Source organism: Chrysochloris asiatica, unplaced genomic scaffold, assembly GCF_000296735.1.
Source record: "Chrysochloris asiatica unplaced genomic scaffold, ChrAsi1.0 scaffold00081, whole genome shotgun sequence".
Lineage (NCBI taxonomy): Eukaryota > Metazoa > Chordata > Mammalia > Afrosoricida > Chrysochloridae > Chrysochloris > Chrysochloris asiatica.
The window spans coordinates 11,898,608-11,926,258 of record NW_006408599.1 but is presented as its reverse complement, the minus strand read 5'-3'; the positions used below and the strand labels follow the sequence as shown (position 1 = coordinate 11,926,258).

The window sequence follows — 27,651 nt, the reverse complement described above, 5'->3', positions numbered from 1 at the left end:
GCTGCCAATGGCTGGAGAGAGAGGTGGATGAACAGTGATGGCTAATGAATACAGAAATTTTTAGAGAATGATAAAAATTTTCAGAATTAAGATAGTAGTGGTATTTGCACAACCTTGTGAATATACAAAAACACCACAAAACACTTTAAAAGAATGAACTTTATGGTATGTGACTTCTATCTCAGCTTTTTAAAAGATGCTAATTGAAGCTGTCCTTAGGAGGTAAACCTCTGGGCCCTTCACCTTCCTGTGTATGTGTGTGTATTATGAATTGAACCTATTAATTTAACGTTGTTATTAGGTGCTATCAAGTGGATTTCAACTCATAATGACCCCTGGTGGTACACCGCTTAAGTGCGCTGCTGCTAACAGAAAGGTTGCTGGTTGGAACACACCCAGAGAGTGACTCTGCAGGAGAAAGACGCGTCAATCTGTTCCCACACAGATTACAAACTAGGAGGGAAAAAACACTATGGAGTAATTCTACTCTATCATATGGGAAACACTACGAGTCAAATTATCTTAACAGCTGAGAAAAGCAGCAAGACTCCTCAAAGGATTTGGGCTGATCCCTCTTGACACAACATCACCTCTTCCCCTAGACATCCCTGGGGCCCCTGACCTCGGCTTCCTCCTTTTGCCTTATAGCTTCCTGACTTCCCTTTGGCATTAACACAGTAAATCCACTAGGTTGGACTACCTGGCTGTGAGGCCCGAAGGGCTGCTGGAGCCAATGTGTTCCCTCCTCTCTCCCACTGTCTCTCCTCTCTGTCAGCCTCTGGGGTCCCCTCACCATGCCAATACACTCCCCCCACCCCATGCTTCAGTGCCTTTGCTTCTGCTGTTCCTTAAGGATCCCTTCCCTCACTTCTCTGCCAAAATCTTCCACATTCAGCACTCCCATGTGACCAAGCACTTCACAATGCCGACAGACACTACGCATGTTTTGGTTCCTGCTTGCATGCTAGGCACACACAGGACATACCTGCTGACCACAGGATGCCCTGCAAACCCTACATTAGGGACACTTCCTCTCTGTGGTCACAACTGCCCTCAACCAGACTCTCCCATTGTAGGTCCAGCACTAGCAGTCTGCCTGGGTTCAAGTCCTGCCTCCACCACTTCTTGGGCAGTTATTTACCTTTACCCTATTGTCTCATCTGAAAACAAGGGATTAGAATTCTCCCTACCTCGTGGGGTTGTTGTAAGTGTTAAAAGAGTTACTATATACAAAGTGCCAAGAGCAACATGTGCTGTGTAGTCTATGTTTTGTGTTATTCATTCTTTGTTATTGTTGCTAAATGCTCTTGAGTTGGTACCAACTCACGACATTGTATAGCGGGGGGGGGGGGGGGGGGTTTTTTTTGCCAAGTGTCATTTCGATGTTTCTAACATCATTCACACGCCATACAAAATTAACAACTTAAAAATTGTTGTTTTTGTTAAGTGCCGCCTAGTCGGTTCCAACCCATAGCGACCTTGTATAGGGTTTTCAAGGAGCAGCTGGTGAGCTTGAACCACTGAGCCTTAGGTTCAAACTGACTTTGCAGTCCAGACGCATTAACCCTCACCATTAGCCTGCTATATTTGGTGAAACATTTAATTAATTCACCCCTAATGTCATGGCTGGTGTGGTGCTATGGCTTAATGCGCCAGATTGCAAAGCCATTTGAACTGCAAGGTTGGCGGTTCAAACTCACCAGCTGCTCCTTGGAAACCCTATACAGGGTCACTATGGGTTGGAATCGACTAGACGGCACTTAACAACAACAACAATGTGATGGCTGGAACTGTGGTTGCCTTGGCAAGGCCAGACCAAATGATTTTGTGGGCCTTATACAGCCCTCGGAGTCCTACAAAGTCTAATTGATCCACAAGGTTGGTAGTTCAAACTCACCAACTGCTCCTTGGAAACCCTATACTGGGTCGTTATGGGTTGGAACCAGCTTGATGGCACTTAACAACAACAACAACAACATACGGCTCTTGGGCCAGACATTCCCTAACCCTGTTATATAGGATTTTCCAGGAGCAACTGGTGAGTTTGAACTACAAACCTTGTGGTTCAAACTGACCTTTTGGTCTACTTGTGGGATAAGCACTGGAGCACAAAGTAGGTTTGAATCAGAGGGTCAGTGTTTCAAGCTCACCAGCTGCTCCTCAGAAATCCTACACAGCGTCGCTATGAGTCAAAACCAACTTGATGGCACTAACAACACCTTGCTAGAAATGCAGAGTCTCAGACCCCATTTTAAGCTTACTGAGGCAGATTAGACCTCTCCAACAGGCCACATCAATATTTCAAGCCCCACATGATCTCCCAACCACATCAAGAGGTGACTCTATCCCCTAGCCCTAGAACATATAGTGGTTACGAGTCAGGCTGCTCAAACCTCAATGTCAGCAGTTCGAAACTACTAGCCGTTCAGCGGGAGAAAGATGAGGTTTTCTGCTCTTGTAAGCTTTACAGCCTCGGAAACCCTGTGCAAGGTCACTATGAGTAGAAACCGACTCCAAACCACACCATCACCACCAGAACCTTTCTGGGTGGGGGCTGCTCCAATTAACAGAGTACCGCTAAGTGATGTCATATGTCTTCTGAGGCTGGTTCTTAAAAGAATATAGCCTCTACCTGCCTCTCTCTCTTAGCACCTGTTCCCCTGGAATCACCTTCCGAACCACCATATGCTTAGAAGCAGCCCCCCACTAACCATGTGGAGGGGCATGAATGGAGAACTGGGGGCCACGGCCAACAGCAACCAAGAGACAGGAGAGCAAGCAAGCCTTGAGATGACTCCAAGCATCCAGCCTTGCAGTCTTCAAGCTGAAGTCCCAGACATCATGGAGCACAGGCAAGCTGTCCCTGCTGTGTCCTGTCACTTCCTGAGCCACAGTATTCATGAGCAGACTCTGTGGTTCCTTCACACCCTGTAACACTTATAGAATCATAATCGGCACTTAACAAGGTCTCCAGTCGATGTGCATATTTGAGAAGCACTGCCTACAGTGGTTATCTGCCTCACCCCAAGCCTTCTGCTGTTCCCTAGCCCACAGCAGGGGCTGAGGCAATGGCCACTGGTAATTACTTACCTTTTGAAAGGGGAGGGCAGGCTGACCTCAGATCCAGCAAACCACATCCACTTGTGAAGCCACAAGAGCAATTGATGTTCTTCCCAGTGCCTGCCAGCCAGCCCCCTCATGGCCCTATGCTCAGCCATATGGGAAAGTGGGATTTGGAGGGATGCCAGCAGCCAGCCCGTGACAGTCTCCCTCTGAGGACGGGACAGTTCACAGGGTTCTTGGGGTACATAATGCTCTCACCTTCTCCTGTGACCAGTGCAAGCCACAGCTGGACTCCAGCTCTCCACAGGCCTCCCTATAGAAACCAAGTGTTTCTCTTTATGGCAGCAGCTTGCCTGGGAGCAATTATTGCCCCTGCATGGGCCACTTCAAAGGCCAACAGGAGGACTAAGTACCTCAAACATTTGCAATTTATTAAGCATCCATTCAGAGGCCAGTTTAAAAAACCAACTAAGAGAGCAGAAAGCTGGAGAATGTGGCCAACCCCAGGGGGGAGAGGCTGAAACAATCACCCAGCATGCGCTGACTTCTTAGGAAAGAAATCACCTTCTGGCCCCTTGAGAAAGATGCTGATGCATGGTCTACCTGAGCGTTTCAGATGGAACTGGGGGCCAGGCTCATATGCTGATATGCAAACTCATGTAGACAAAGGAAAACATGCACACAATTAAAGCTGCATCTCTGGGGTGCTCACCAAGTGCCACTGCCATACTGGGGTGGCTGTGTGTTGTTGTGATGCTAAAGGCTCTACCATCAGTATTTCAAATACCAGCAGGGTCACCCATGGGAAATCTATAGACTAAGAAACTAGGGCGAAAGGCCTGGTGATATATTCCTGAAAATTAGCCAATGAAAGCTGTATAGATCTTAACAGGGACCTCAACGGCCCAATATAGTGCTGGAAGATGAGCCTGCTAGGTTGGAAGGCACTCAAAATACAGTGGCCACAATAATGCATCAAACACGCCAGTGACTGTGACAAGGGTATGTATATATGGGGTATGTCGGAGGTGACTTGACAATGACTAACACCAATACCACCACCACCATGTGCCAGGCACTGGGCTGGGATTTTTAGATACATAAACTCATTTTGTCCTGATAGTGTAATACCCAATTGTTAAGTGCCATCGAGTTGATTCTAATTCATAGCGAACCTCCATGTCTGTACAACACTGGCTGACCCAGCACCGTCCTCACAATCATTGCTGCTATGTTTGAACCTATTTCTGTAGTCATTATGCCAATCTGTCTCATCGAGGGAGGATTAAATGCCTCCACCCAGGCACAGCATTCACTAGGCACCACATTGACACAGAGGAAGCACTCCCCAGATGCTGTTGGTACTTAACATTTCAGTAAAGGAGAATTCACCAGAAGATACCTCTGCCCTGATTTTCTTAGCTCAATTATTACTGTTTCCCACACCGCTGTGCCCTCTGGCATGTTCACCACACTCTGAACAGCCAGGAGAATCCTCTAGGGCCCAAATACCACAGAAGAATGCAGACACGTCGGGCAGGTGTCTCTGATGTGTCCAGCTGCCCAAAGCCGCCAGTGTCAGTTTATTTCTTCCACCAAAGAAATCAGGGTTGTAGGGCCCAGGAGCTGATAGGGCAAGTCCTAGAGCCAATTCCCACCCCCACTCCACCCCTTTCTTGCCTGGGGACATCAAGCAAATGACCTCAGTTTACTCCTCTTTAAATGAACGGCCTGGTGTCTACCGAAGAGATTGTTTAGAGATTCAGGAAGGTAGACCATAAAAAGTGCTTCCCATGGTGCCCGGCAGAGAATAAGCACTCGTGGATGATAAAGGAGGCTGGCTGTCATCATTTCACTCACCAGCACTCAGTATACACGTCACCTGGGGCACCTTCTGATTCCCACATTCCCAGCTCTCCCATCAACCTCATTTCCATGCAGAGCACACAGAACTACAAATTCAGGTGTTGGGGGGCACACACCTCTCTACAGGCCACAGACCACAGCACTTAGGGCCCACCCAATACCTGAACTAATGGGGTCTATGGCCTTGGACGCCAGGCTGGGCCACGGCACCCCTCTCCATGTCCATGAGATGACAATAGAAGACAGAACCACTCAGCACTGTGGCTATTCAATCACACAAGACGATTAAATATAGCTCGGCTACATCTCTGGGCTTCTGCTTTTGAGGAGACCCATCTCAACACTCTCACGTGGCCAGCAAGAACTTCCACAGAATTTTGGAAATCAGAGTTGTTGGGTTTTGAACTGAGAAGGAAAGCACTTTTCTAAGAAACTGGTGTTTCAGCCATAAGGCAAAAGAATAATCAAAAAGGGACCTCAATCCACTGTGTGGACCACAAGTCCAAAACAGAGAAAGGCATGGCAACTGGGGACAGTTGCCATGTGTGGACCTCAATCCACTGTGTGGACCCCAAGTCCAAAATAGAGAAAGGCATGGCAACTGGGGACAGTGAGTGAGAAAGCGCATTCACTATAAGCACGGGCTTCACTTTCCAAGTATTACGCTTTTGCAATTAGAAAATAAACATCTTCCCCTCATGTATTACTGATGATGCTGATCTTGAACACTTGGCATATGTTGTATCTGGCAGGATTCTTCACACTATACATAATACTTTTTCTCTTTTAACTATGACATATATTGGTGGAGATGCTTTAAAACGATAGAAAAGCACATATTTCTGCTTGATTTGCCCGCTAATTTTTGCACCCGTTGGTCTTGCCTATGACAGGTAGCACTAGAATGTTCTAACGGCGATTTTCTTGTCTCTTATTTCTTCTACACTCATCAGTGGGACTATTTCTGTGAGGGCATGTTGAGGCTTCTCCCCTGCTTCCCTCTTCCTAACCCCCCAACCGTTCCATTTATTTATTTACACAGTCAGTCACAAAAACATGGACTTGTGGATAGTTGTTTTATTTTCTGGGTTATAATCCAATTCTATAGTTATTTATTTTGTGGCTCAAGTTGTTCCAACTTTGATTATTAGGAGTTCAGGTTGGCTCCTGTGCACACTGAATGTGTTCCTACTTGTTTTGTTTTTATTTTTATTTTTATTTTAGTACTTGCCAGCAGAAGATGCCCCAGCCTCATCTTGTACTTCCCTGCCCCAATGCTGGAATCACCCACTTCTGCAAGAAGCCCTGGTTCTGTTTATTCAGAGAAGAGTATTTAGAAACTGGGAGTTGGGTGTGTTCATATTTTATTGCCTCTAGGCCATTTCCGTGAAAGGAGCTAGAAAACATACACCATAGTCTACCAGAAGCACAAACACATCTGGTCTAGAAAAAATACAACTAGAAGGCTCCTTAGGAGTAAGGGTGAGGGTAACACTTGGGCAGCACCTTTACTTTGGATACATCATCATTAGAGAACACTAACAAAGGACACACTGTTTGATAAAGTGGGGGGTCAGTGAAAATGAGAAAACCCTCCATGACATTACCAGATTACTACAACAGCCACAACAAGGGGACTCAGACTCACAATCCTGAAGATGCTACCGGGCTGGTTATGTTTGTTCCATTATACATGGGTCTTCAAAAGTCAGAGCCTCTCCATGGTAACTAACAACATAGTAACCCAAGCATATGCACACTTGTATATTTCATGTATTTACCTTCTATCGGTGTGTTGTTGTTGTTATTGTTAAGTGCCCTCGAGTCCATTCCAACCCATAGCAACCCTGTATAGGGTTTCCAAGGAGAGGCTGGTGAACTTGAACCACCAACCTTGCAGTTCAAACAACTTTGCAGTCTGACTCATTAGCCCACAGCGCCACAACATGTAAATTAAAAACTAACCGAGTCCGGTTCTAATCCTGCACCACAAAGTTCATTTCTTCCACCCATTTCTTATTTATAAATTTTTCTGTCAGTGAGAAACATAGCTCTCATTATCTAAAATAGTAATTTTTTTTCCAACCCTAATATACAAATATTGTTGTTATTGTTATGTGCTGTGGAGTCAGTTCCGACTCATAGCAACCCTGTACAGGGTTTCTGAGGCTGTAAATCTTTACGGGAGCAGAAAACCTCATCTTTCTCCCACGGAACAGCTGGTAGTTTTGAACTGCTGACCCTGAGGTTCGCAGCCCGATTCGTAACCACTATGCTACAGAGCTACCAGAGCGTACCTCAGTTCAAAACTACCAGCTGTTCCACGGGAGAAAGATGAGGTTTTCTGCTCCCGTAAAGATTTACAGCCTCAGAAACCCTGTACAGGGTTGCTATGAGTAGGAACCGACTCCACGGCCTACAACAACAACAATATACAAATGAGGAGTCCTGGCTTGGTGCTGTGGGTTAATGTACTGGACTACAAAGTCAGGTTTGAACTACAAGGTCGGCAGTTCAAGCTCACCAGTAGCTCCTTGGAAACCCACACAGGATCGCTAGGGTCGGAAACGATTTATCAATGGCACTTAAGAAGAAGAAGAATACAAATGGAGTAGTTCCAGAATTCCTAGCCCATACTCCTTTAAGAAACAAATTTGCCAACTAGAGTACAGAGTTTGGATACAGTCCTTTCCGTCTCTTGCCCTACAGTATTCAGTTAAAACAATGTTTTGCAGAGTTGCTGAGAACAGTTCCTTTCCTCCCCCTCCCCTTCTGTGTGGTTATGGGATCCGCCTGTAATACACTTAGTCTCTTTGTCTTCATTTGTCTCAGGCTGCACTCTATCTTTACCACCACATCCTGGTCAATTTTTAAAAATGCATACACAGTACAACTCACTTTGTGGTGTGTAGTCTATGGGACCCACCTCTCTGTGGCCCTCAGGCCATCCTTTTCCCTCCCTCTGGCTCTCAGTGCCCCCTTAGGTAAAATGGGAAGGCTGGACACTGGATCACTGAAGCCCTTTCCAGTCCAATTGGAAGTTGCTGTGAGCATAGGCTGACTTCCTGCCATCTGCCCCATCAGACAAAAGCCCAGGGTGGCACCTAAGGACAGAGCACCTGTGATGAGCAGACCTCACTGTGGGCCGTGCTGCAGCTCAGCTTCCTTCTGCCCCAGGTGGGCATCTCTGAGGGAAACGTGAGTGTCAAAATCACCAATACCTCTCAGCTGGATTCATTCTTTCTACAAAAATGCTGGGTTCTGTGTGTGTGTGCTGGTCAGGATGTCAAGATCAGAGTTTGCGAGTCATAAAGACCTGACTCTGTTCCTGCCTTGGCCAAGTCACTCTTTCATTCAAAGAATATTTCCGGAACACCTCCTGCATGCCAGGTGTGGTCTTGAGCACAGGGCCACAGTGGGTGAAGAACACCCAGTCTCTTTCCATGCAGCATGGGAGAAGAGACAGGCACCACACAAATACTCCCCACTTACAGGTGGGGTTAAGAGCGCCCACCTCCAGCGCTGTGCTGAGGGAGGAGAGAGCTGACACATGCAGATCACCTGATCCTTGCTGAGTGTCCAGCAACAGGCTTGGTCTAGAGCGGAGAGGTGGGGAGAACAACAGAGGGAGCTGCAGAGGGGTTACTTCCAGCCAGCTGACTTCACCATGGCCCAGCACACACGTCAGATCCGCAGTCAGTCCTCAGTCCCAAAGCTGCCCCCAGGTACCTCACGGCCTGCCCCCAGATACCCACGGTCTGCCTCCAGATACCCCGCAGCCTGGTGCCAGCTGGAGTGTAGCAGTGAGCCTATGGATGGAAGATTCCCAGAAGTAGAGTTTGGCTCCCAGGAACCTCAGCCAAGATGGCAGCCTGGTCCCAAAGGCAGAACCCAAATGGGCATTCAGCCCTGAGATGTTTAGGGCTGGCCCCATAGGATCTGGAACAGCCAGTCTGAGCTTCAGAAGCTTATTTCTAAGACGAGTAAATGTCATATGTTTCCTCTCTCTGCATTCTTCTCATATTTAGTCAAATTAAAGTCCTAGCAAGCACACAGGCTTTGGACTTGGAAGGACTGGTGCCTGGACCTCTGTGTGATACTGGGCAAGTCACCCTACCTCTCTGGTCCTCAGTTCCTCACCTACTAAATGGCACCATATGGTTATTAGGAAGATTAAACTGATGCCTTTGAATTGAGGTGTTGGCAACGAATACTGAATGAACTGCCAGAGGAACAAACAAATTCATCTTGGAAGAAGTAAAACCAGAATGCTCCTTGGAGGTGAGGCTGGTGTGAGTGGCTCACATGTTTTGGACACTGTCAGGAGGAAGATGGGTTGACACAGGGGCTACAACAGAGAGGATGGTACAGGAGCCGGCTGCTATGAATCAGAACCAACCAGATAGTACCCACCAACAACACTGTATCTACAGTCTTCAGCACAGTTCCTGACTCATTACAGTCAGTTAACAAATGGTAACTGGTATAATTATTATAATTTTTAAATGCCAATCAACCTCGCCATCTTTAAAGGTACAAAGAAGGTGTGTGATCTTCTGTTCTTTGGGGGGGGGGGCTTGGAGCTGGGGGAGCAGGTGCACAGGAACAAGAGAGGCCCACAGCATCAATCTTGAGGGCAAGGCACGCCCTACCTGAGGGTGGGAGGCTTGCAAGTTCCACCAGGGATGTCCCCAGGGTGAGTGTAGGAGCCCACCAGGCTTCCAAATGCCTGCCTGCCCCTTTGCTGGACTCAAATGGGCCCTCAGAAGCTAAGTGGGCTGAGCTACAGGGAGCCAAGTGAAAAGTAGCATTTTCACCCCAGGAAAGCTCTGTATAGCAGCAAGGATCCCTATTTACAAATAAAGCCTGTTCTTGGCTCTGCAGCCCACACAGCCAAGCCCCTTTATTCCATTTCAATATGCCTAATTCCACTGCAAGTGCACTGGCAAAAACCAGAATTAATCAGTCCTGGATACCCGGTGTGTGCAGGCAGGTGTTAGCATATCGGAGGGGCCTTGGAGGAGAAAGTAAAAACAGTGGCAGGGAACATAAAACGCTTCGCTGTGGTGGGAACTGGAGATGGAAAGGACTTTACTGAGGGTGGGCATTTTATGAGCAAACAAGCCTTTGATTGCCTGCAACTGAGTGGCAAACGAAAGTGACTACAAAACCTCTCTGGAATATTTTTCCTCTGCCTTGTTTCAAAATGGAAATTGCTGTACTGTTGCTGTTTCTGTGATTATACAAGTAATATTTGCTCCATTCAGACGCTGCCTAAGGACGGAAAGAACAAAGCGGGAATCATCTATAATCTTCCCACCTTCAGACAACCACTGCTGACATTTCAGCAGAGGTCTGAGTAGATTTTTAGTTATGCATATTTTACATCGATACATAACGCAAATGAGATCCTGTTCACTTTTGCAGCCTGCGTGTCCCACTTAATAACAGACCGTGGCCATCCTTCCACATTAATAACTGTGCATCTCTATCATCATCTTTTCATGGCTGCACAGTTTGGGGTGAATTGCACGCCCTGTGTGAGCTGGCTCTGTTTGCAGCATCAGTTTTATCAGGGATCTTCTCCCTGTCCGTCTTTAAGCATCCAGCCCCCGCTGACTGACCCTCACTGGGATCCTGGAACTCTTAGGACCTCGGCATCTCCTTTCTATCTTAAAGTCTCATTTTCTCTTTCACACACTTTTTATTCTCCTCTTTAAAAACTCACCTGAAATGTTTCTTCCTCCCAGAAGCCTTCCAAGACACCCAAGCCTTCCATAATATCCAAAACTGGGCTAGTCTGCACTGCTACACACTTCAGGTACTTCTCCTTCTTGGGAATTACCACAACTGTAACTAAATAGGAGTCCCGGTGTGGTGCTGTAGGATAAGCTCTGGACTACAAGGTCAGCAGTTCAAACCCAGCAGTAACCCTTTTGTTGTTGTTAAGTGCCGTCGAGTCAGTTCTGACTCAAAGCGATCTTGTGTAGGGTTTCCAAGGAGCAGCTGGTGTGTTTGAACTGCCAACCCTGTGGTTCAAACTGACCTTGTGGGGTCCAGTGCTTTATCCCACAGTGCCACACCAGGACCCCACTATAAAAGGTCACTATTAGTTGGAATCAACTCGACAGCACTTAACAACAACAAAACTAAATAAGCAGCTGTCCTATTCGTTGGCTTGCCCGTTTGTTTTCCTTGCCTTTCCACTATGATGTGATTCTAGGAGGTCAAAGACTGTGAGTTTTGCTCAGGTCTGAAGCCATGGGGTATGCCCAGAGTCTGACCCATAGGAATCCTCCAAGTACATTGGCAGCCACATTTGTACCCTACCTGCATGTAAAAGAGGGTCTGCCAACAGGCTACTTGGCATTGACAACTCTGACTACAGGAATGTAAAGGGGAAAGAATGGAATATGCTTCTGGGGGCAGGGTACCCCTCTTACCCTCTCAGGCCAGGAAAAAGCTTCAGAGAACAGCTGGCCCAACAGGGCAATTGCTCACTTTCCAAATGGGGTCAGTGAGACCCAGAGAGAAGAAGGGTCATATGTACTTTCACATAGTGGTCAAAGGCCTGGGTTCAAATCTCAGCTCTGATATTAGAAAGAATGTGACCTAGGGCAGATTAGTTGAACTCGGTATGACTTGGGTTTCTCCAGCTGTGAAATGTGTCATCACTGGAAGGCAGGGCAAGGTAAGAGTGTGCTACAGTGGGCTCAGATTCCAACTCCACAACTTCTGAGCTGGCTGGCCTTGTGCAAGCTGCTTAACATTGCTCCTTAAGCTGTCAGTGTAAAATGAGGATAAAGACACGCCCTTCTCAGAACACTGGTACACAAATCAGGTAAAGCAGCACATGGGAGGCACTCTGTAACTATTCGATAAATGAACAGCATGATCTCAAAAGCAGCCATCAGTCAGACACTGGAAAGAGCAGACACCCAATAAATGTTAAATGTTGTTACCGTCCATCAGTACTCATTTATATTTACAACAATCATAGGAAAGAGGTATTTTTTATACCTCTTTTTATACGCCGGGATCCCCAAGGTCACATAGCTATTAAAGTGAAGGCAGTAACACTGGGATTTGAACCCAGGCTCCCAACTCCAGGACCAGATCTCTTTTCATTAATCCATATTCCCCAAGGAACACAGTCCTAGCTGATGTTCAGGTCTCCTGCCCCTCCAGCCTGTCTGCCCGGGATGCTGCTCAGGGATCTCCTATATCAGTATGACCGCCATCACCTTCCTGCCTGTGTTCTTGCAGCATATCTCATCCCAAGCATTGCTCCCTGGCCCTTATTCATGTCCCAGTCTCCCTTGTGCCCACTCATGCAGTTCCTTCAGCCGGATGCACCCTTTCTTCCCTAGCCCCTCTACCCATCAACCTCTGCCATCGACAAGGCCTGGCTCAAATGCTATCACTACCTATGGTCACCACACCACATGGCTGCTCCCTTGGCCTTCCTGACACATGCTACCATTGACCAGATGATCCGCATCCTGGGACAAGGACCCACCACCACTGTCCACAAGCTCTGAGCAAATTCCCAGCCCTCCCCAGACCACGCGTGGGGTCAAATCCTGTTCTGCAACCTGTCTGACCCTAGGCAGGTTGGCTTAACTGGTGCCTCAGTTTCCCCAACTGGGCAAGGTGGATAATAACAACCTACTCCACTGGGTAGCATAAGGGTTCACTGTGATGACATGTGTGAAGTGAATCCTCTCTAAAACGTGAGCTAATCATCTTATTTCAGTAATTTCTGGTTGCACTGGACTGAACACAAGCCCTGAAAGTACCCAGTGTGACCCCAGTCCAATTCATGTCTTCTTCCTTCCCCAAGCACCACAATGAACCCCGACGTTTGGGGCAATCACAAGCCATTAGCAGTGCAGCAGTGTTTGCAAAACAGCAGCCACGAGAAGCTCCAACTGGCCCACTGCCTGGCCCCATGTAGGAGGCTACTGCCCTGCTCCGGAGATAGCGTGAGGGGGTAGGAGGAAAGGCAGGCTAGGAGATGTGTGATGATGGGGGTGGGGGCAGTTCCTGATGTTCAAGGAGTGCTGAGCTGTGAATCAGAGGCACAGCGGCTGGCCGGCTGGCTGTGAAGAGCTTCCCAACAGGGATCAGTCTTCAGGTGGGGTGCTGATTGTTCTGCTAGAAGGCTGATTAAATTAGCACCAAAGACTCCATGCAGAGACCTCCTCTCCCTCATCCCACAAAGCAGAAAGGGGTGATCAACCCTCCTGTGGGGTCAGACGTCTCACCTTGAGCCCACTGTTCTCAGCTTCTGAGCCTGGGTCCACACCAGTAATGTAGATGCCCAGGCCATACTCAGCTCCCCCTCGGATCGTGAGGCCCAGGGACCGACCATTCCCCAGCACCAGGTTCACCTGCAGGAGCAAGGAGACAGCATTAAACAGTCTGCAGGGCACTGGGGCGTCAGCACCAGGGGAGCAAGACAGAGCCCCTGCCATACCTTGAAAGGAACAGAGAATCAGGTCTACAAGAAATCATGGAACATTCTGGTTTCTGCCCGAGCTCTGCCTCAGACTTGCCAAGTGACCTTGGGGATGTCCCTTTTCTGGTCTGTACCGTAGTTACAACTGCAGTCAAAGAAGAATTCTGGAGGATAACCTCTAAGGCTGCCTTGGTGCTGACAGCCCAGGAGGCTTTACACAGTCTTGGGCTGCGGGATAGCTCAGCCTTCACTGGTCACTGTGCACCTTAGGTTTCAGTAATGACAGACTGGTTCCCTCATCTTCCCCTTCTCTCCTTCTGATCAAAGTTCTGTCCAGGCGGGGGCAGCCTCCAGCCTGCTCCCTGGAGACCTCATGCTCTGCAGGCTGTTTATATCCTGCGTCCCTTCTGATGAGCCAAGGCACTGGTGCCTCATTCCGTCCTTGGCTCTAAAAACCCACCAAGTATACTAGAGATGGTCCAGACACAGTACTGCCCAACACGGTCTTAGTGGGATCAAGACCAGCAAACGGACCTTCACAGCACACTGCCATCAGTGTTGTGTGGGCAGAGGATGGTCCAATGGGGCGACAGTCACAAGGGCCTTCCTGGAGAAAGTGATTCTCAGATGAGCAGCTGTTAGCCAGGTAGGGGTGGGGGAAGCCAGGGGATGGTTCAAGTAGATGAGACAGCAGGTTACTGGGTGGGAGAGAGTGCCTCAAGGTGAACCCCTGAGGTAAGAGTGTGGAGTACTGGAGGGCCAGTGAGGGCTCAGAGGACAGACAGGAGAGGCTGGTGACAGATCTCCAAGTCCTTATCATCCACAAAGGACCTGCAGGCTGGTCCAGGGTGACTTATATATGGAGAGGGATTCACAGATAAAAACAAGGGCCAGAAAGCTGGAACCTACTGAAAAAAAGACAGAAAACATCCTATAACAAGATCTAATGTCAAGTAAAGGACCCAAAGAAAACCCAGTATGACTGCCCTTGGGAACAGGGGGCTGGGCGCCTGCAGCCCTCGGGGAAAGGCCAGTTGCATGGAGATAGGGAAGACCAGCCAGCCAGTCATCTATTTTTGGAAAGTTAGTCAACTAAGAGAAGCGCTGGGGATGTAAAAGGTTATATGCTCAGCTGCTAACTGAAAGGTTGCTAGTTCAAACTCACCCAGTGGTTCCATAGAACAAAGACCTGGCAATCTGCTTATATAAAGACTGCGTTCAAGGAAACTCTACGGGTCAGTTTTACTGTGTCACGTGGGGTTTCTACAAGCTACATGATTTGAGAGCACCTTAACATTAACAACAGGAGTCCTGGTGTGGCACTCTGGGTTAATGCATCAGACTACAAAGTTGTTTGAACTGCAAGGTCGGTGGTTCAAGCTCACCAGCTGCCCCTTGGAAGCCCTATACAGGGTCGCTATGGGTCGGAATCAACTTGAGAGCACTCAATAGCAACAACATTCATCTAAGACTTATTCTAGGTCAGCTACCAGGAGAAGTCTTTTGCGTACATCACCTCACTTAATCCATCAACCAGCCTGGACAGAGATGGTGAAGAGAACAGACTCAAGTCCACCCTGCTCACATTAGGAGACCCACCTTATCACCTGCTGGCTGTGTGGCTTTGGGCAAGTTACTTAGCCTCTCTGAGACTCAGCTTCTCGCTTGTAAAATAGAGACAGTGTGTGCCTCTAAGGTCCCTATAAAGAGGGTTAAATTAAGAACATATGTGAGCATATTGGGCAGTTATTGGCCCACAGTAAATGCTAACATTATCCATGTTAGCTCCATTTCGCACATGACGAAACTTGCATTCAGAAACCCACCGAGGTCATACAGATGAGGCTGATTCATAGCCGAGGCAAGGCCTACCTCGGGAAGTGTCCCCTGCTATGCTTCTCTGCTTCTTGGGAGTGAAAGATGGTGGCTGAGTCCCTATAGGGTGGTGACTGATGCCAAGAAAGAGCCTGGTGCACAGAACGACTCTACAGGGCTTGGTTCTAAGGCAGGGACTGCAGTGTGTCAAACTGGGGCAGTGCCAGGAAGGTGCTGCTCAGTGGGGCACCCTGAGTCCCCTGTAGTTCAAGGGCAGCTTCGACTTATTCCTTAGACATGAGTGAGGATGACACCCATGGGGCCCGGAGCTCTGGAGAAGAACTCGTGAGCAGTCACCCAGAATTGTCAGAGACAAATGTTCTCATGGAAACAGCAGGCTCTGCAGATACTTCAGGGCACACTAGAGAACAACCATCCAGCCCCATGATCTCTCCCCAGCTCTGATGGAGTACCAGCTCCAAGGAGTGGATAGGTTTGCAGGTGATGTGGGTTTGGGGCACACCCTAGTATTTAGGAGGTAATGCGGCACAGTGTGGTAGCTACTTGTGCGGACGCAGGAGCCAGACTGTGAGGTTTGAATCCTTGCTAGGTGTGTGATCTTGGGCAAATGACTTCATCTCCGGTGCCCCTGTTCCCTCCCCTATCAAGTGGAGGACACAGTTACACCCACGTCACTGGGTTGTTGTTAGGAATGAATGGGAGTCCTGGTGTGGCAATGCAGAATTAAGCATTGGACACTAACCACAATATCAACTCTTTAAACCTACCATCCACTCCTTGGAAACCTTATACAGAGTCACTATGAGTCGGAATCAACTTGACAGCAATTAATTAACAACAGTAACAAGGATTGAATAAGCCCATATATGTAAGGAATGGAACAATGACTGGTCCAACGGAATGACTCAGAAAATGTTGACTATGGTAGTATCTTTATCACAGCCAACTTGGGCAAACCTTCGAGACAAGCATCTGCAGGCACAACTTGGAATGAATGGCAAGGCCATCGCAAGGGGAGGACCGTGAGCTGCTTTACAGACAGAAGCAAGCTGGGCAGATGGCAAGCATCCAATTATTCGCCAAGTCCTGATCTGTGCCAAGCTCTGTGCTGGGCACATAATCAGTGAACCATCTGACTGGGTCCTTGTCCTTGAGATGCTCACAGTGGCATCCCTGTGTGGTAAGGAAATGCTACGAGGAAAAACTGGGCCTGCCGTTGCCACTTGAAAGGTATTTAATGAAGCTCTCTTCAGGACCAGGGCACTTGGTCCCCCAGGGATAGGCATGCTGGCTGCTAGTAGCTCATAGCTGAGTCCTCCCAGGGCACTGCTCTGGCCTGAAGGGAGTTGCCTCACCCAAGGCCACAGCCCTGCATGAGAGCAGCCTGCATCCAATGACTCGTTGACTTTGGGGTTGGGGAGAGCCAGGACAACTCTGCAGGACCATGGAAGCCCCAGAGTTCTGGTGGGGCCAGCTGAGGCGGCTTTGAAATTGCATTGCAGCCCAACTCTTCCTCTGCCCAGCCCTGCATCCCTCACTCCTTACCCAGTGTTTGATCCCAAAGGATGAAATTATCACAAGTTTGAAAGCCCAAAGTAACACAAGTGTATCATCTTACAGTCCTGGAGGCCAGACGTCCAAAATGAGTCAATGAATTACATTCTTTCTCAGGGCTCTAGAATTCCAGACTCTAAAGGTTGCCTGCAGTCCTTGGCTGTTGGCCCCTTCCTCTATGTTGAAAGTCAGCAGTATTGTATCTTTCAGTCTCTCTCTGCCTCCCTCATCACAGCTCTTTCTTCTGACGTTGGCCCTCTTGCCTTCCTTAGATTACATTGGATCCTCCCGGATAAGCCTGGATGCTCTTCCCATCTCAGGATCTTGAACTTATTCACATCTTCAAAGCCCCTTCAGCCATGTATTCACAGGCATTGGGGATGAGGCCGTGGACATTTTTGGGAATGTGGGAGGAGTTCTGTCTACCATAGGCACTCTCCCATACATGCCTTTCAGACAATTCTGGGTCTCAGGGTCCAAGTCTGAGAGAGACTGACCTCAGGCAGAGCTTCCCATAAACATCACCACTGAGCCCTGAGGCCAAGGGTAAGCCAGGAGAAGCGGAAAGAGCTGTTCTGGAGGCAAGCCTAGAAACAGGGCAGAGCCCTGCCTGCTGGAGAAACCATGAGGACTTCGTAGGGCTGGAGGGTTTCGGAGAGGAGAAGGGAAGAGCTTTTAGCAAGAGAGTGACAGGTTCAGACTGGTATTTTAGAAAGACTTGGAGATGCACAGAATAATGGGCTACCCTCTGGAGACTGAGAGGCATTATACCACGTGGGCATGGTACCAATAACCCCACTGCCACTGATGCTATTAAAACCCCAAACCCCCTGCTGTGGAGTCAGTGCTGACCATAGTGACCCAGGAGGGCAGACTGAAACTGTGGAAGAAGACTGCCTCACCTCTTGCTACGGAGCAACTAGTAATTTTGAACCTCAGAGTTTGCTTAACCCGCCATGTCACCAAGGCTCCTCAATAATATTAATAACCGTCTCCACGTGTCTATGTGGGCGGGTGTGTACAGAGCAAGGGGGTACCGCTCAGCCCCAAGACCTCAGAGAGGCTGGCTGAAGACAGAGTGTGGGCAGCGCCTGCCTCAAGCCCACATGCTGCCCACCAGGGCAGACCCCATCCTCCACCCTGCACCTTCAGGTCAAGGAAAAGGCCTGGCCTGGGGTCCTCCACAGCACCCTACCTCCCCTCCTCAGGGTCCCTCCCTGCTCCAGGATGTAGAGAAGCTTTTGGGGAGAGAGCTGAGAGCCGAGTGGAGCATCCACAGCCAGGAACACACAGATGGCAATAGTCCCGGCCACAGCCACCTCTGAATACTAAGGATGAAAACAAACTCCCTACCTGCCTATAAATCCTCTACACTGGAATAAAGTGGAGTCTTTATCACCAAACTGTAATAACAGTTCTATCAACCACAGGATAATCTGCCTCAATCACTCACTGGAATTCATCCAGTGTTTGGCGCGAAACAGAGTTCACCAATGGAAAAGCAAACATTTATCGAGCCCGTACTGTGAGAGGCAGGCTGGCACGATAAAAACAGGACCACAACCACTGACACTATTAATAACAGTCTCTGAATGCACTGAAGAGCTCTGATGAACAAACTATAGATTAAGCACTGGGCTGCTAACTTGAAGTTTGGTGGTTCAAACCCACCAGTAAATCCATGGGAGAAAGATGAGGCTGGCTGCTCCCACAAAGATTCACGGTCTCAGAAACTCTAAGGAGCAGGTCTACTCTGTCCTATGAGGGGGCTATGCGGTACAGTCAACTCAGCGGCAGGGGGTGAGTTGCAAGTCTTGTTTCCTCTGTCCCTGGCATGTTACTTAGCACTTTTTAAGTATTTTCTTATTTAAGTAACCATCACTCCCACTATGTGATGTTTCTGTTATTATTCCCATTTTCCAAATGAGGAAGTTGAGTCTCCGATGAGTGAAATTATGTCATCAAGTTTACACAGTTGGCAGCTGGCAGAGCGGGGTTAGACTGGCCTGACTGCAGAGCCAGAGCACAATGCAGCCCCCACAGGCCTGAGTTCACGTGCTAACCCTCACCTTTCCTCCTGGGCAACCTTGGAATAAATCCCATTGCCATCAGCCATAGGATCGTGGTGGTGCAGCCCTGGGAGATGCCAGTCCAGGCATCTCATCCCCCTTTGCCAAGGACTGGCATGGATGTGGGGAGATCTAGATCTGCTTTGGCCAACAGACATGGAAGGATGTCTGTGGGTGATACTGAGAACTGCCCACCCTGGAAAGAGCGAGGCACAGGAAGAGCACGGCTCCTCCCACTTTGCTTTTGGAACAGCAGCTGTCTGTCCTGCCACTGTGAAGCCACAAGCCCGAGGAAGGACAGACTTGGGAACATACCTGGGGCTGCCTGGACCCGTACTTCTTAAGAAAGAAATAAGCACACTTAAGGTTTGTTGTTGTTGTTGTTGTGTGCCGTGGAGTTGGTTCCGACTCATAGCGACCCTGTACAGGGTTTCCGAGGCTTTAAATCTTTACGGGAGCAGAATGCCTCATCTTTCTCCCGCGGAACAGCTGGTAGTTTCGAACTGCTGACATGAATGAAGGCTTTCTGTTACATGCAGCCCAAAGCATTCACAGTTGACAGCCACCTTTCAGGTTGTTGTAAGGACTGGGATGAATGGGCAGCGCATTTCCCTCTTGCTCCTGCATTCTCAACTCTACCTAGCAGCCACAGTGATCCTGTGGAAACCTAGTCTGCATCACGTCTCTCCTCTGCTCAAAGCTCTACCATGGCTCCTATCTAACTCAGAGCAAAATCCCCAGACTCTACAGAGGCCTGTGAGGTCCTACTTGGCCTAGTCCCCTACCTCTGTCTGGATGGCCACTGTGTCCGACTTTACTGTCGCCGCCCTGTGTTCCTGAAACAGACCATGAGCCAGTGATAGGAACGTACGTGAGACCTATGCAAACAGCAGAAGGCAGAGGAAGAGCCCTTCTCCTGAAAGTCCTTCTCTGTGCTACTGTGAGACGTTCTGCCTGTGCCCCAAGCTGCCCCTCTGCAATCAGGACTGAGAAACAGTTTGTGGTCCATGCAAACTCAGAGCTGATCTGCAGTTTAGTGGGGAGGTACCATGACCAAACTAGAAACTGGGCCCCAGAGCAACACAGAAATGGTCCTCCTCTCTTTTGGCCCCAGCTAACCAAGTAAGGACCACAAAACCTACGACCTGGAAGCTTCACCTTGGATGTGTGTCAGCTTTGCTGTGGATGAACAGGGGTAGCAGAAAGGTGGAACGCACCTTCCTCTCCCTGGAGGTTGTGGGGTTGGGCACCCTAACCAAGGGCATGCTGATGAGAGGTATGCAGAGGAGTCAACAAGAAATGCTCTCGTGTAAATCACATGGCCCTGAGCTTCCCTTTAACTCTGCAGACAAGTGCATGGGTCTGATCTATTTCAAACTCAGCAAATATTGATCAAGATCTCGTATGTGCTAGGCGCCAGGCAAGGTTTTTCACTTGAACCAGTCATTTATATAACAATTACTGGGCATCAACACTGTGCCAAGGAGTCCCTAGGTGGTCCAAACAGTTACTAATTGGAGGGTCAGCAATGATTCCAATCCACCTAGAGGCATCGCTAAGAAAAGTCACCTTCTGAAAAGCCACAGCAATGACAACCCTTCGGGGCAGTTTCTACTCTGCACACATGGGGGCACCATGAGTCCGAGTCGACTTGGTAGGAATTGGTTCTTTTTTTATTGTTTGAGGTTACTGTTGTTGTTGTTGTTGTTTACACTGTACCAGGCAGGCCCTGATCTGGACACTGAAACCCATTGCCCTGGAATTTGCACAGTAGTCCTCCTGTTGTTTTATTTTCCAGAAGAGGAAACCGAGGCACAGAGACATTAGGTAACTTGTCCACAGTCACAGTTACCAAATGGCAGAGCCAGGAACTGACCCCTGGGAGTCTCAGTGACTGACACTCACACAGACTCACTACAATATATTACCGAGGCTCAGGGTTAGCACAGAATTGAGTCACCCAGGAGGGAACACTGAGCCTTGCCCTGCTTGTCTCACCGGATGTCACACGGACTTGAGAGTGGATGAGCTTGACAGGCGGAGAGTTAACGCATGTTCTGTTTCCCTCCTGGGTTTCAGACGACAGTTCTCACACTTCAGTGTAGAGAGAAGAACACGCAGAACCAGAGCCAGAGTCAATGGACAGCTTCATAGTTTCCAAGGGTAATTTTGCTACGTGGATGATTCTTCATCACTACTGCTTTCATTTCCCTAGGAGGCACAGCTCTGCTGGAGTTGGGTGTAGGGGTTTTGAAGTTTGGCATTGGAAGTCCAGGAGTCTAGTCCTGGCTATTTGGATACTGAATGGTGAGACCAGTCTGCTAGAGAAGAGAGGAACAGAGTTCACCAGGCCGCAGGCTGCTGAGTCTTAAGAGACGCCATCCCTGTGCCACCTCCAAGAGGTAAATGGGGTTTTCATGTTGTATGAGAAAGAGGAGGAACATGAAGAAGGGTGGATGCTTCAGTCTGGAGCAGAGAGGTTTGTGAAGAACAAGCTCCGGTTTGGTTCAAGGCATCACCTACTAACAACAGTGGCATCCGGGTCCTCCTCTGAGCACGATTTGCCCAGCCTCTGACTTCCACATTCTTATATAAGTTACTCCAAGATTCCCAGAGGGCACCTTATCTCCCATCACCTCTCACTCACTCAACTCCAGTGATGTGGTCTTTATCTCTTGGCTTTGAAAGACACCAGGCTCATTCCTACCTCAGGGCCTTCGCACATGCCGCCCTCTCTCTCTAGGTTGCCCTGACCCTAGAAAATGCACACGGTGGCTCCTTCTGATCTCAGTTCAGAAGTGCCCGCTCAGAGAGGCCCTTCCCTAACCACCTGAGTTGAAACTGCTCCTTTGTCCCCATCACTCACTATCCCTTCTCCAGATTTTATTTCTTACCGTAAAGGGTCATCACTTAACTATCTCGTCATTTATGTCCATGACTAGACTCACTCTCCTCACCACCTCTTAGCTCACCAGAAGCTTCCCCAGAGCAGGGACCTCAAGTCTTCTGTCTACTGTTTGGTTCCCATTTCCCATAAGAGTGTCAGGCACACCAGAGGTGCTTAATAACTAGTTGCTGATTCGATGGATGGATTGGTCCTAGTTGCCCAGTGCTGGTCTTAATCCCTCACCTGTAAAACAGGGATCATGAAATGTACCTGCAGGGAGGACTCAGTAAGAAGCTGTGAGGAGCACAGGGCTCGCCACACTGCCTGCACACTCTGAGGCTCCATCAGCCGTCAGTACCACCCCAAGCACTGCACCTGGCATAAGAAAACCAGCTCTTTGCCCGGCACTTGAAGGTTGGCCTTGACAATGATTCAACACCACAGGCAGCACCTCTCTCTCCAGCCTGCTCTTCTCAAGACTTCCAGAGAGCAACACTCCCAGTGGGGAGGAGACACTAACCCACCTCCCTACCCCATCCCTCAGCCTTGGCAACCTGGCAGAGGTCCAAGTGGGGGCCGCAATGCATACCAACGAGCTGCCTAGGAGCCTCGCACCAAGATCTCTGTCTCGTTCTGCATATTGACGTTTGAGCAAAGAACACAAACACATTAAATAAATGTTATAGTCTTATCGACAGGAAGACGAGTGCAGAGAATGTCTCCAGAGGGAAGATGTGCTGCTGGGAGCCCCAAGCCCTGTGGCCTCCTGGCTGTTGGTGCCAAGATGCTAAAACACAGAGAGCTGTTTGGAAGGGTTACATTCTTGGTCCTAGGAGCAGTCATGGGTGCACCGCAAACAACAACATCCAGGGAGATCATTTTTTAGTATTTCCTTAAAACAACAACCACAACAAAAACAGTCACAGTCTCCGGGAGCTCTGTAGGAAACTCTGTTTACCTTGCCTGCCCAGCAGCCCTGTCTCCTTTTTTCAGGTTAGAACATCCTAATGGTACTTTGTAGTCCCAGGTGGTGCAAACAGTTAATGTGCTCAGCTAGCTGCTAGCTGAAAGGATGAAGATTCGAGTACACTCAGAGGCAACTCAGAAGAAATGTCAGGAGATCTATTTCCAGAAAATCAGCCATTGAAAACCTTATGGAACAGAGTTCTATTCTGACCCCACACATGGGGTCACCGTAAGTCAGGGAAGATGCCATGGCAACTGGAAATGGTTCCCTACTGGCTGTCATCTTCCTGGACTGTCAACCAAAGTGCTCTAGCCTCTCTGCCAACTAATCAAGTGCTCCCTCTCTGGAATATGAGTCTTGAGGAAAAGAACACAAAGGACGGAAATGGTGGGGATCCCTTCTTCATAGAAGCTGTACCCTGAGTCCTCCAGTTTCAATTCTGGGACTGCCCACACCCTTTCAATATGTTCCTACTCTACTGAAGTTGGTCACACACATTTCTGTTACTTGCAACCCAAATCCCACACTACAAAAGGTTCACTGGGGAGCATGGAGTCCAGAGTTCTTGCACCTGCAGATGACCACATGCCTGGGCCTGGACCAATGGGAAGCAAAGATCTCGAATTAAAGAGAAGTCTAGAGCTTCCTCCTTCCTGTTTCCTAGGGGCAAGAAGAGAGGCTTGGCCTGGCCCAGTTTCACTGGGGATGGTGACAGGATAATAACACATGGAGCAGGTCACGGCTGTCCCTCAGCACAGACTGTCACCTCTATTCTGCTATACAAGGGAGAAATCACCTCACTGATTCAATTTATTACATCATCATATACACTGCCCCACCAAAAACAAAATACAACATCTTTCAGGGACTTGAGGGACACAAAGCCCCAACAAAACAAAGCCCCTTCTTCCAACCTCTAAGAAGCGTCTCTGTTCTGGGAATGGGCAAGAGCAAATGATATCTCAGGGATCAGTCTTCCCACCTGCCAGCCCTCCACCCCACCATCAACCTGCCAGGCAGAGGCGGGCAGCTCACCTTTTTCTCATCCCCATCTTGCAGGAGGTGGAGGGTGCTCCTCTGGTCACCCTCGTGCTGTCTCAGGGAGCTGCCGTGAGGCTGGGACAGGCTTGAGGGTGGAGAGGTGCTGCGGCCCTGCGGGTCCACCCAGGTGTAGATGTGGTTGGTGACATACCCCCCCGGGATGCGCCCTGCTGAGTACACAGACAGCACCAGCTTCTTGGAGCCCTTCAGAGCCTAGAGAAAGAGGGGGCAAATAGGTTAGTGGGAATTGGAGACGGTGGAGGATCCACTACCCAGTCTCGCTTCCTCCCAGGGCTCCTCAAGCAGAGAAGGAGGCCAGCCCAGCCCTTAAGTCCCTACCCTTACCTAGCCTGTGGTTTTGGACTATGAAATGAGAACATCTAGTGAAATGGTTCAAACACAAGAAATACAATCCCGTAGCCTATCTGTGCAGAACAAGTTAGCATATCGGGCCCGTGACTGTTACTCTTAGAAATCCTGCTTCGAAGGTGGATCCTTGGCTTGAGTCTGGGAACATGGGATGGGGACAGTGTGCCCACCATTCCTTAGTAAAGCAGCTTGCTGTGCCTGGGCTGGAGTACACAATGTGGTTAACACTAAACACCTGTTTTCCCTCTGGGAGTCTGGAATGGGTACAAGCAGAGGTGCCTCTGTGACCCAGTCAGGTGCTGCATTTTCCTGGCAGGACGCATTTGGCATGTGTTGTCAGTCAAGTGTCACCATTAAATGAAGCATATCCCATAGATATCCACTAGGAGAGGACAAGGAAGCTTGTGCCTGGCAGACTTCACCCTGTACCCCTTTTCTTCTTGCTGATCTTACTCTGTCTTTTGACTGTAATAAGGAGCCCGGGTAATGCAGTGGATTGCAAGCTGGGCTGCTAACCACAAGGTCAGTAGTTCAGATCTACCAGTCACTCTGTGGGAGAAAGGTGAAGCTTCCTGCTCCCATAAAGATTTACAGCCTCGGAAACTCTATAGAGGGCCGCGATGAGTCAGAACCGATTTGGCGGTACACCACCACCACGACTGTAATCAATCCTAGTCATGAGAATGCATGACTACATGCTGAGTGAGTGAGCTCTTCCAGAGAATTACTGAATCCAAGGGTGGTCTTGGGGATCCTGATCGACTACCAGATGAGAGGATCAAGAGATAAAGATTTTGGTCATAACAACAGCTTCTACAAGGTCAGGCGACTGCTCTGCACCAGACATGCATTAGTGCATAAAATCCTCATGGAAGCCAGTCTTGTGGGCAGGGTTCAGTTATTCCGATGAAGAAATGGAGGGAAATCACTTCCTCACACAGCATTCAGGGGTTCCTTTCCCACAGCAACTCATTTTGAATGTAGATACCACCTTTATCCTTCCACAAGGACAGGTAAGCCTGATGTCTACACCCTAGGGGGAAGGGAGATGGACCATCTTTCTTTCCCATGATCCACCGTAAAGGCTGGAATGCAGACATTTATTCAGGGAGACAGGAGTCCCTGGACGGTGCAAATAATCTCTGGCTGCTAAAAAAAAGGTTAGCAGTTCCAAGTACACCCCAAGGCCTTAGAAAAAAAGTTGAGCGATGTACTTCCAAAAACTCAGCCCCTAAAAACCCCACCGAGCACAGTTCTACTCTGACACAGGTGGGGTCACCAGGGGTTGGAGTCGACTTGATGGTGACTCCTTTTTTATTCAGGGAAACTAAGTCCCAAACGTGCCCCACAACTGGTGGCTCTCTGAAAACGTGATGGTAAGGAGTTCTGGTAACGTACTGGTTACGAGTCAAGCTACCAACCTCAAGGTCAGCAGTTCGAAACTATGAGTTGTTCCACAGGAGAAAGATGAGGCTTTCTGTTCCCACCGAGATTTATAACCTTGGATACCCTATGCGGGGTTGCTATGAGTCAGAAGCACATAACCACCATCTACACATATTGAAATGTTATGCTGTCATTAAACTCATATTTACAAGGAGTTTATAATGTCACAAAAATGTGCATAGATTTTAATGTTATGGGGTCAAAAGGCTATAAATCATGTCTGTGGTATGTCGAGAGAAAGTCACACAGGGCGAAAAAAAAAAAACAACACAAAGAAAAAAAACTGAGAAGCAATATGCCAAGACACCAGCAGTGCTTGCTGGTGGCTCGGATTGTTGATGATTATTAGGAGCTCTGGTAGCGTAGTGGTTACGAATCGGGCTGTGAACCTTAAGGTCAGCAGTTCGAAACTACCAGCCGCTCCGCGGAAGAAAGATGAGGCTTTCTACTCCCGTAAAGATTTACACCCTCGGAAACCCTGTACAGGGTCGCTATGGGTCGGAACCGACTCGACGGCACTTAACAACAACAACAACAACATTAGTCAGCGGTTCAAATCTACCAACCAGGCTGTCTGCCTCGGTAAAAATTTAGTCTCAGAAACCTCATGGAGTCCTTCTACTCTATCCTAGAGGGTCAGCTCGATGGCAGTGGATGAGTGGGTATTTCTCAATGTTTTATAAACGTTACAGAATAAGGGCATACTCCTTTCATTATCAGACAAAACATGCTTTCAAAGGAGGGGACATTTAGTTCTCTGACTCCCCGAAGCTTGCCTGCCTCTGCTGCTCGCTCAGTTCCACTGGTTTCCTAACACTCCCGTAGCACAGTGAATTCTCTAATGTCTCTTCTAGTCATAGTCCCTGTGAGTTCCCACCAAATCACTTTTTCCTGATGCGTCTGGGTAAGAGAAGATGAGAGGTGATGATGATGGATTATGTAATTAGGAGTGATTGTTAACAAGGTTAATTGTTATGAAATGACCCATATCTCAAAGCAGGAGCAGGGGATCGCACTGCCAGCAAGAAGAGCGAGCCAGGAGTAGAGCATGTCCTTTGGACCCTGGGATTCCTGAGCACTGAACCCCTGGATTTAGGGACAGAAAACTGTGACAAGAGAGGAGTGACAGAGGAGCAGCTGCAGCAGAAACAAAGGGCAGAGCACAAGACAGAGGGATGGGCTTCCCAGTGCACAGACCAAGTAAAGTTGAGTGATGTAGGGCAGGAAGTTTGCTTGCAAAGTGAGGTGCCTCCAGGCACATAATTGGGGAGTTAGATTAGCTGACCATAGACCCATATAAGCTAAGGCTTATAGTGGACTGGTGTGCCCTGTGGGCATTTAGTCTTAAAAGAGCTCTGTAAGATATGGGCATGGAGAGAGAGAGTATCTAGCTGAGGACTCTAGATTCATGGAAAGAGAAAGGATGTGTGCTGGCAGCCAATATAATAAATGATAATGATTATATATTCTTTTCTTTTTAAGTTTTTATTGTGAACTGAGTGATAGTTTACATGGGGGAACATCAGTTTTACACTCCTCCTATAGTATTCATTTCACTGCAATAACTACAATCCCCTGAATGCTTCATCATTCGATCTTTTCAACAGTATTTGCTTCTAATCCCTCTGGTTTTTTGTTTTTGTTTTTTGGATGTGCACCAAAACACTCAGGAATATACAATCATTCAAACAGCCAAAGGGCACACCCTACAAGCCTGCCCCCCTGGCTGCCAGCACACATCTCCTCTCCTTCCGTGAATCTAGAGTCCTCAGCTTCTCCATCTCTCCATGTCATCATTTCTGCCTCCATCTCTGGCATTGCCACTTCTCTGGATAGGGTCCCACACTCCACTCCCGCTCTTCTCCCTTGATGGTCCCAGGGTCCTCCGCTCCGGGACTGTAAGATTGACCACTCACCTTTTTTTGTTACAAAACCTCTCCCTTTACAGTTGTGACAATTGCAATTAGTCATGATTAACAATTAGTCACTATTGAATCATGACAGTCTTGTCCTCATCTCTTTTCACCAGACCTGTCTTCTTGTTGTTGTTAGGTGCCATAGAGTTGGTACTGACTCATAGAGACCCTATGCA

General features: G+C 48.5%; 1 protein-coding gene across 3 annotated transcripts in view; it reads right to left on the bottom strand.

Annotated features, from left to right (window-relative positions):
• The window catches only part of DFNB31 (deafness, autosomal recessive 31), a 107,980-nt gene that overhangs the window by 46,304 nt on the left and 34,025 nt on the right, over positions 1-27,651 (bottom strand). For all 3 annotated transcript variants that reach the window (XM_006865689.1, XM_006865690.1, XM_006865691.1), the window contains exons 2-3: positions 23,739-23,957; positions 13,197-13,322 (exon numbers count right to left, since the gene is read on the bottom strand). In XM_006865689.1, the coding sequence (XP_006865751.1) occupies positions 13,197-13,322; positions 23,739-23,957 (345 nt within the window). The remainder of the gene's footprint in view (positions 1-13,196; positions 13,323-23,738; positions 23,958-27,651) is intronic.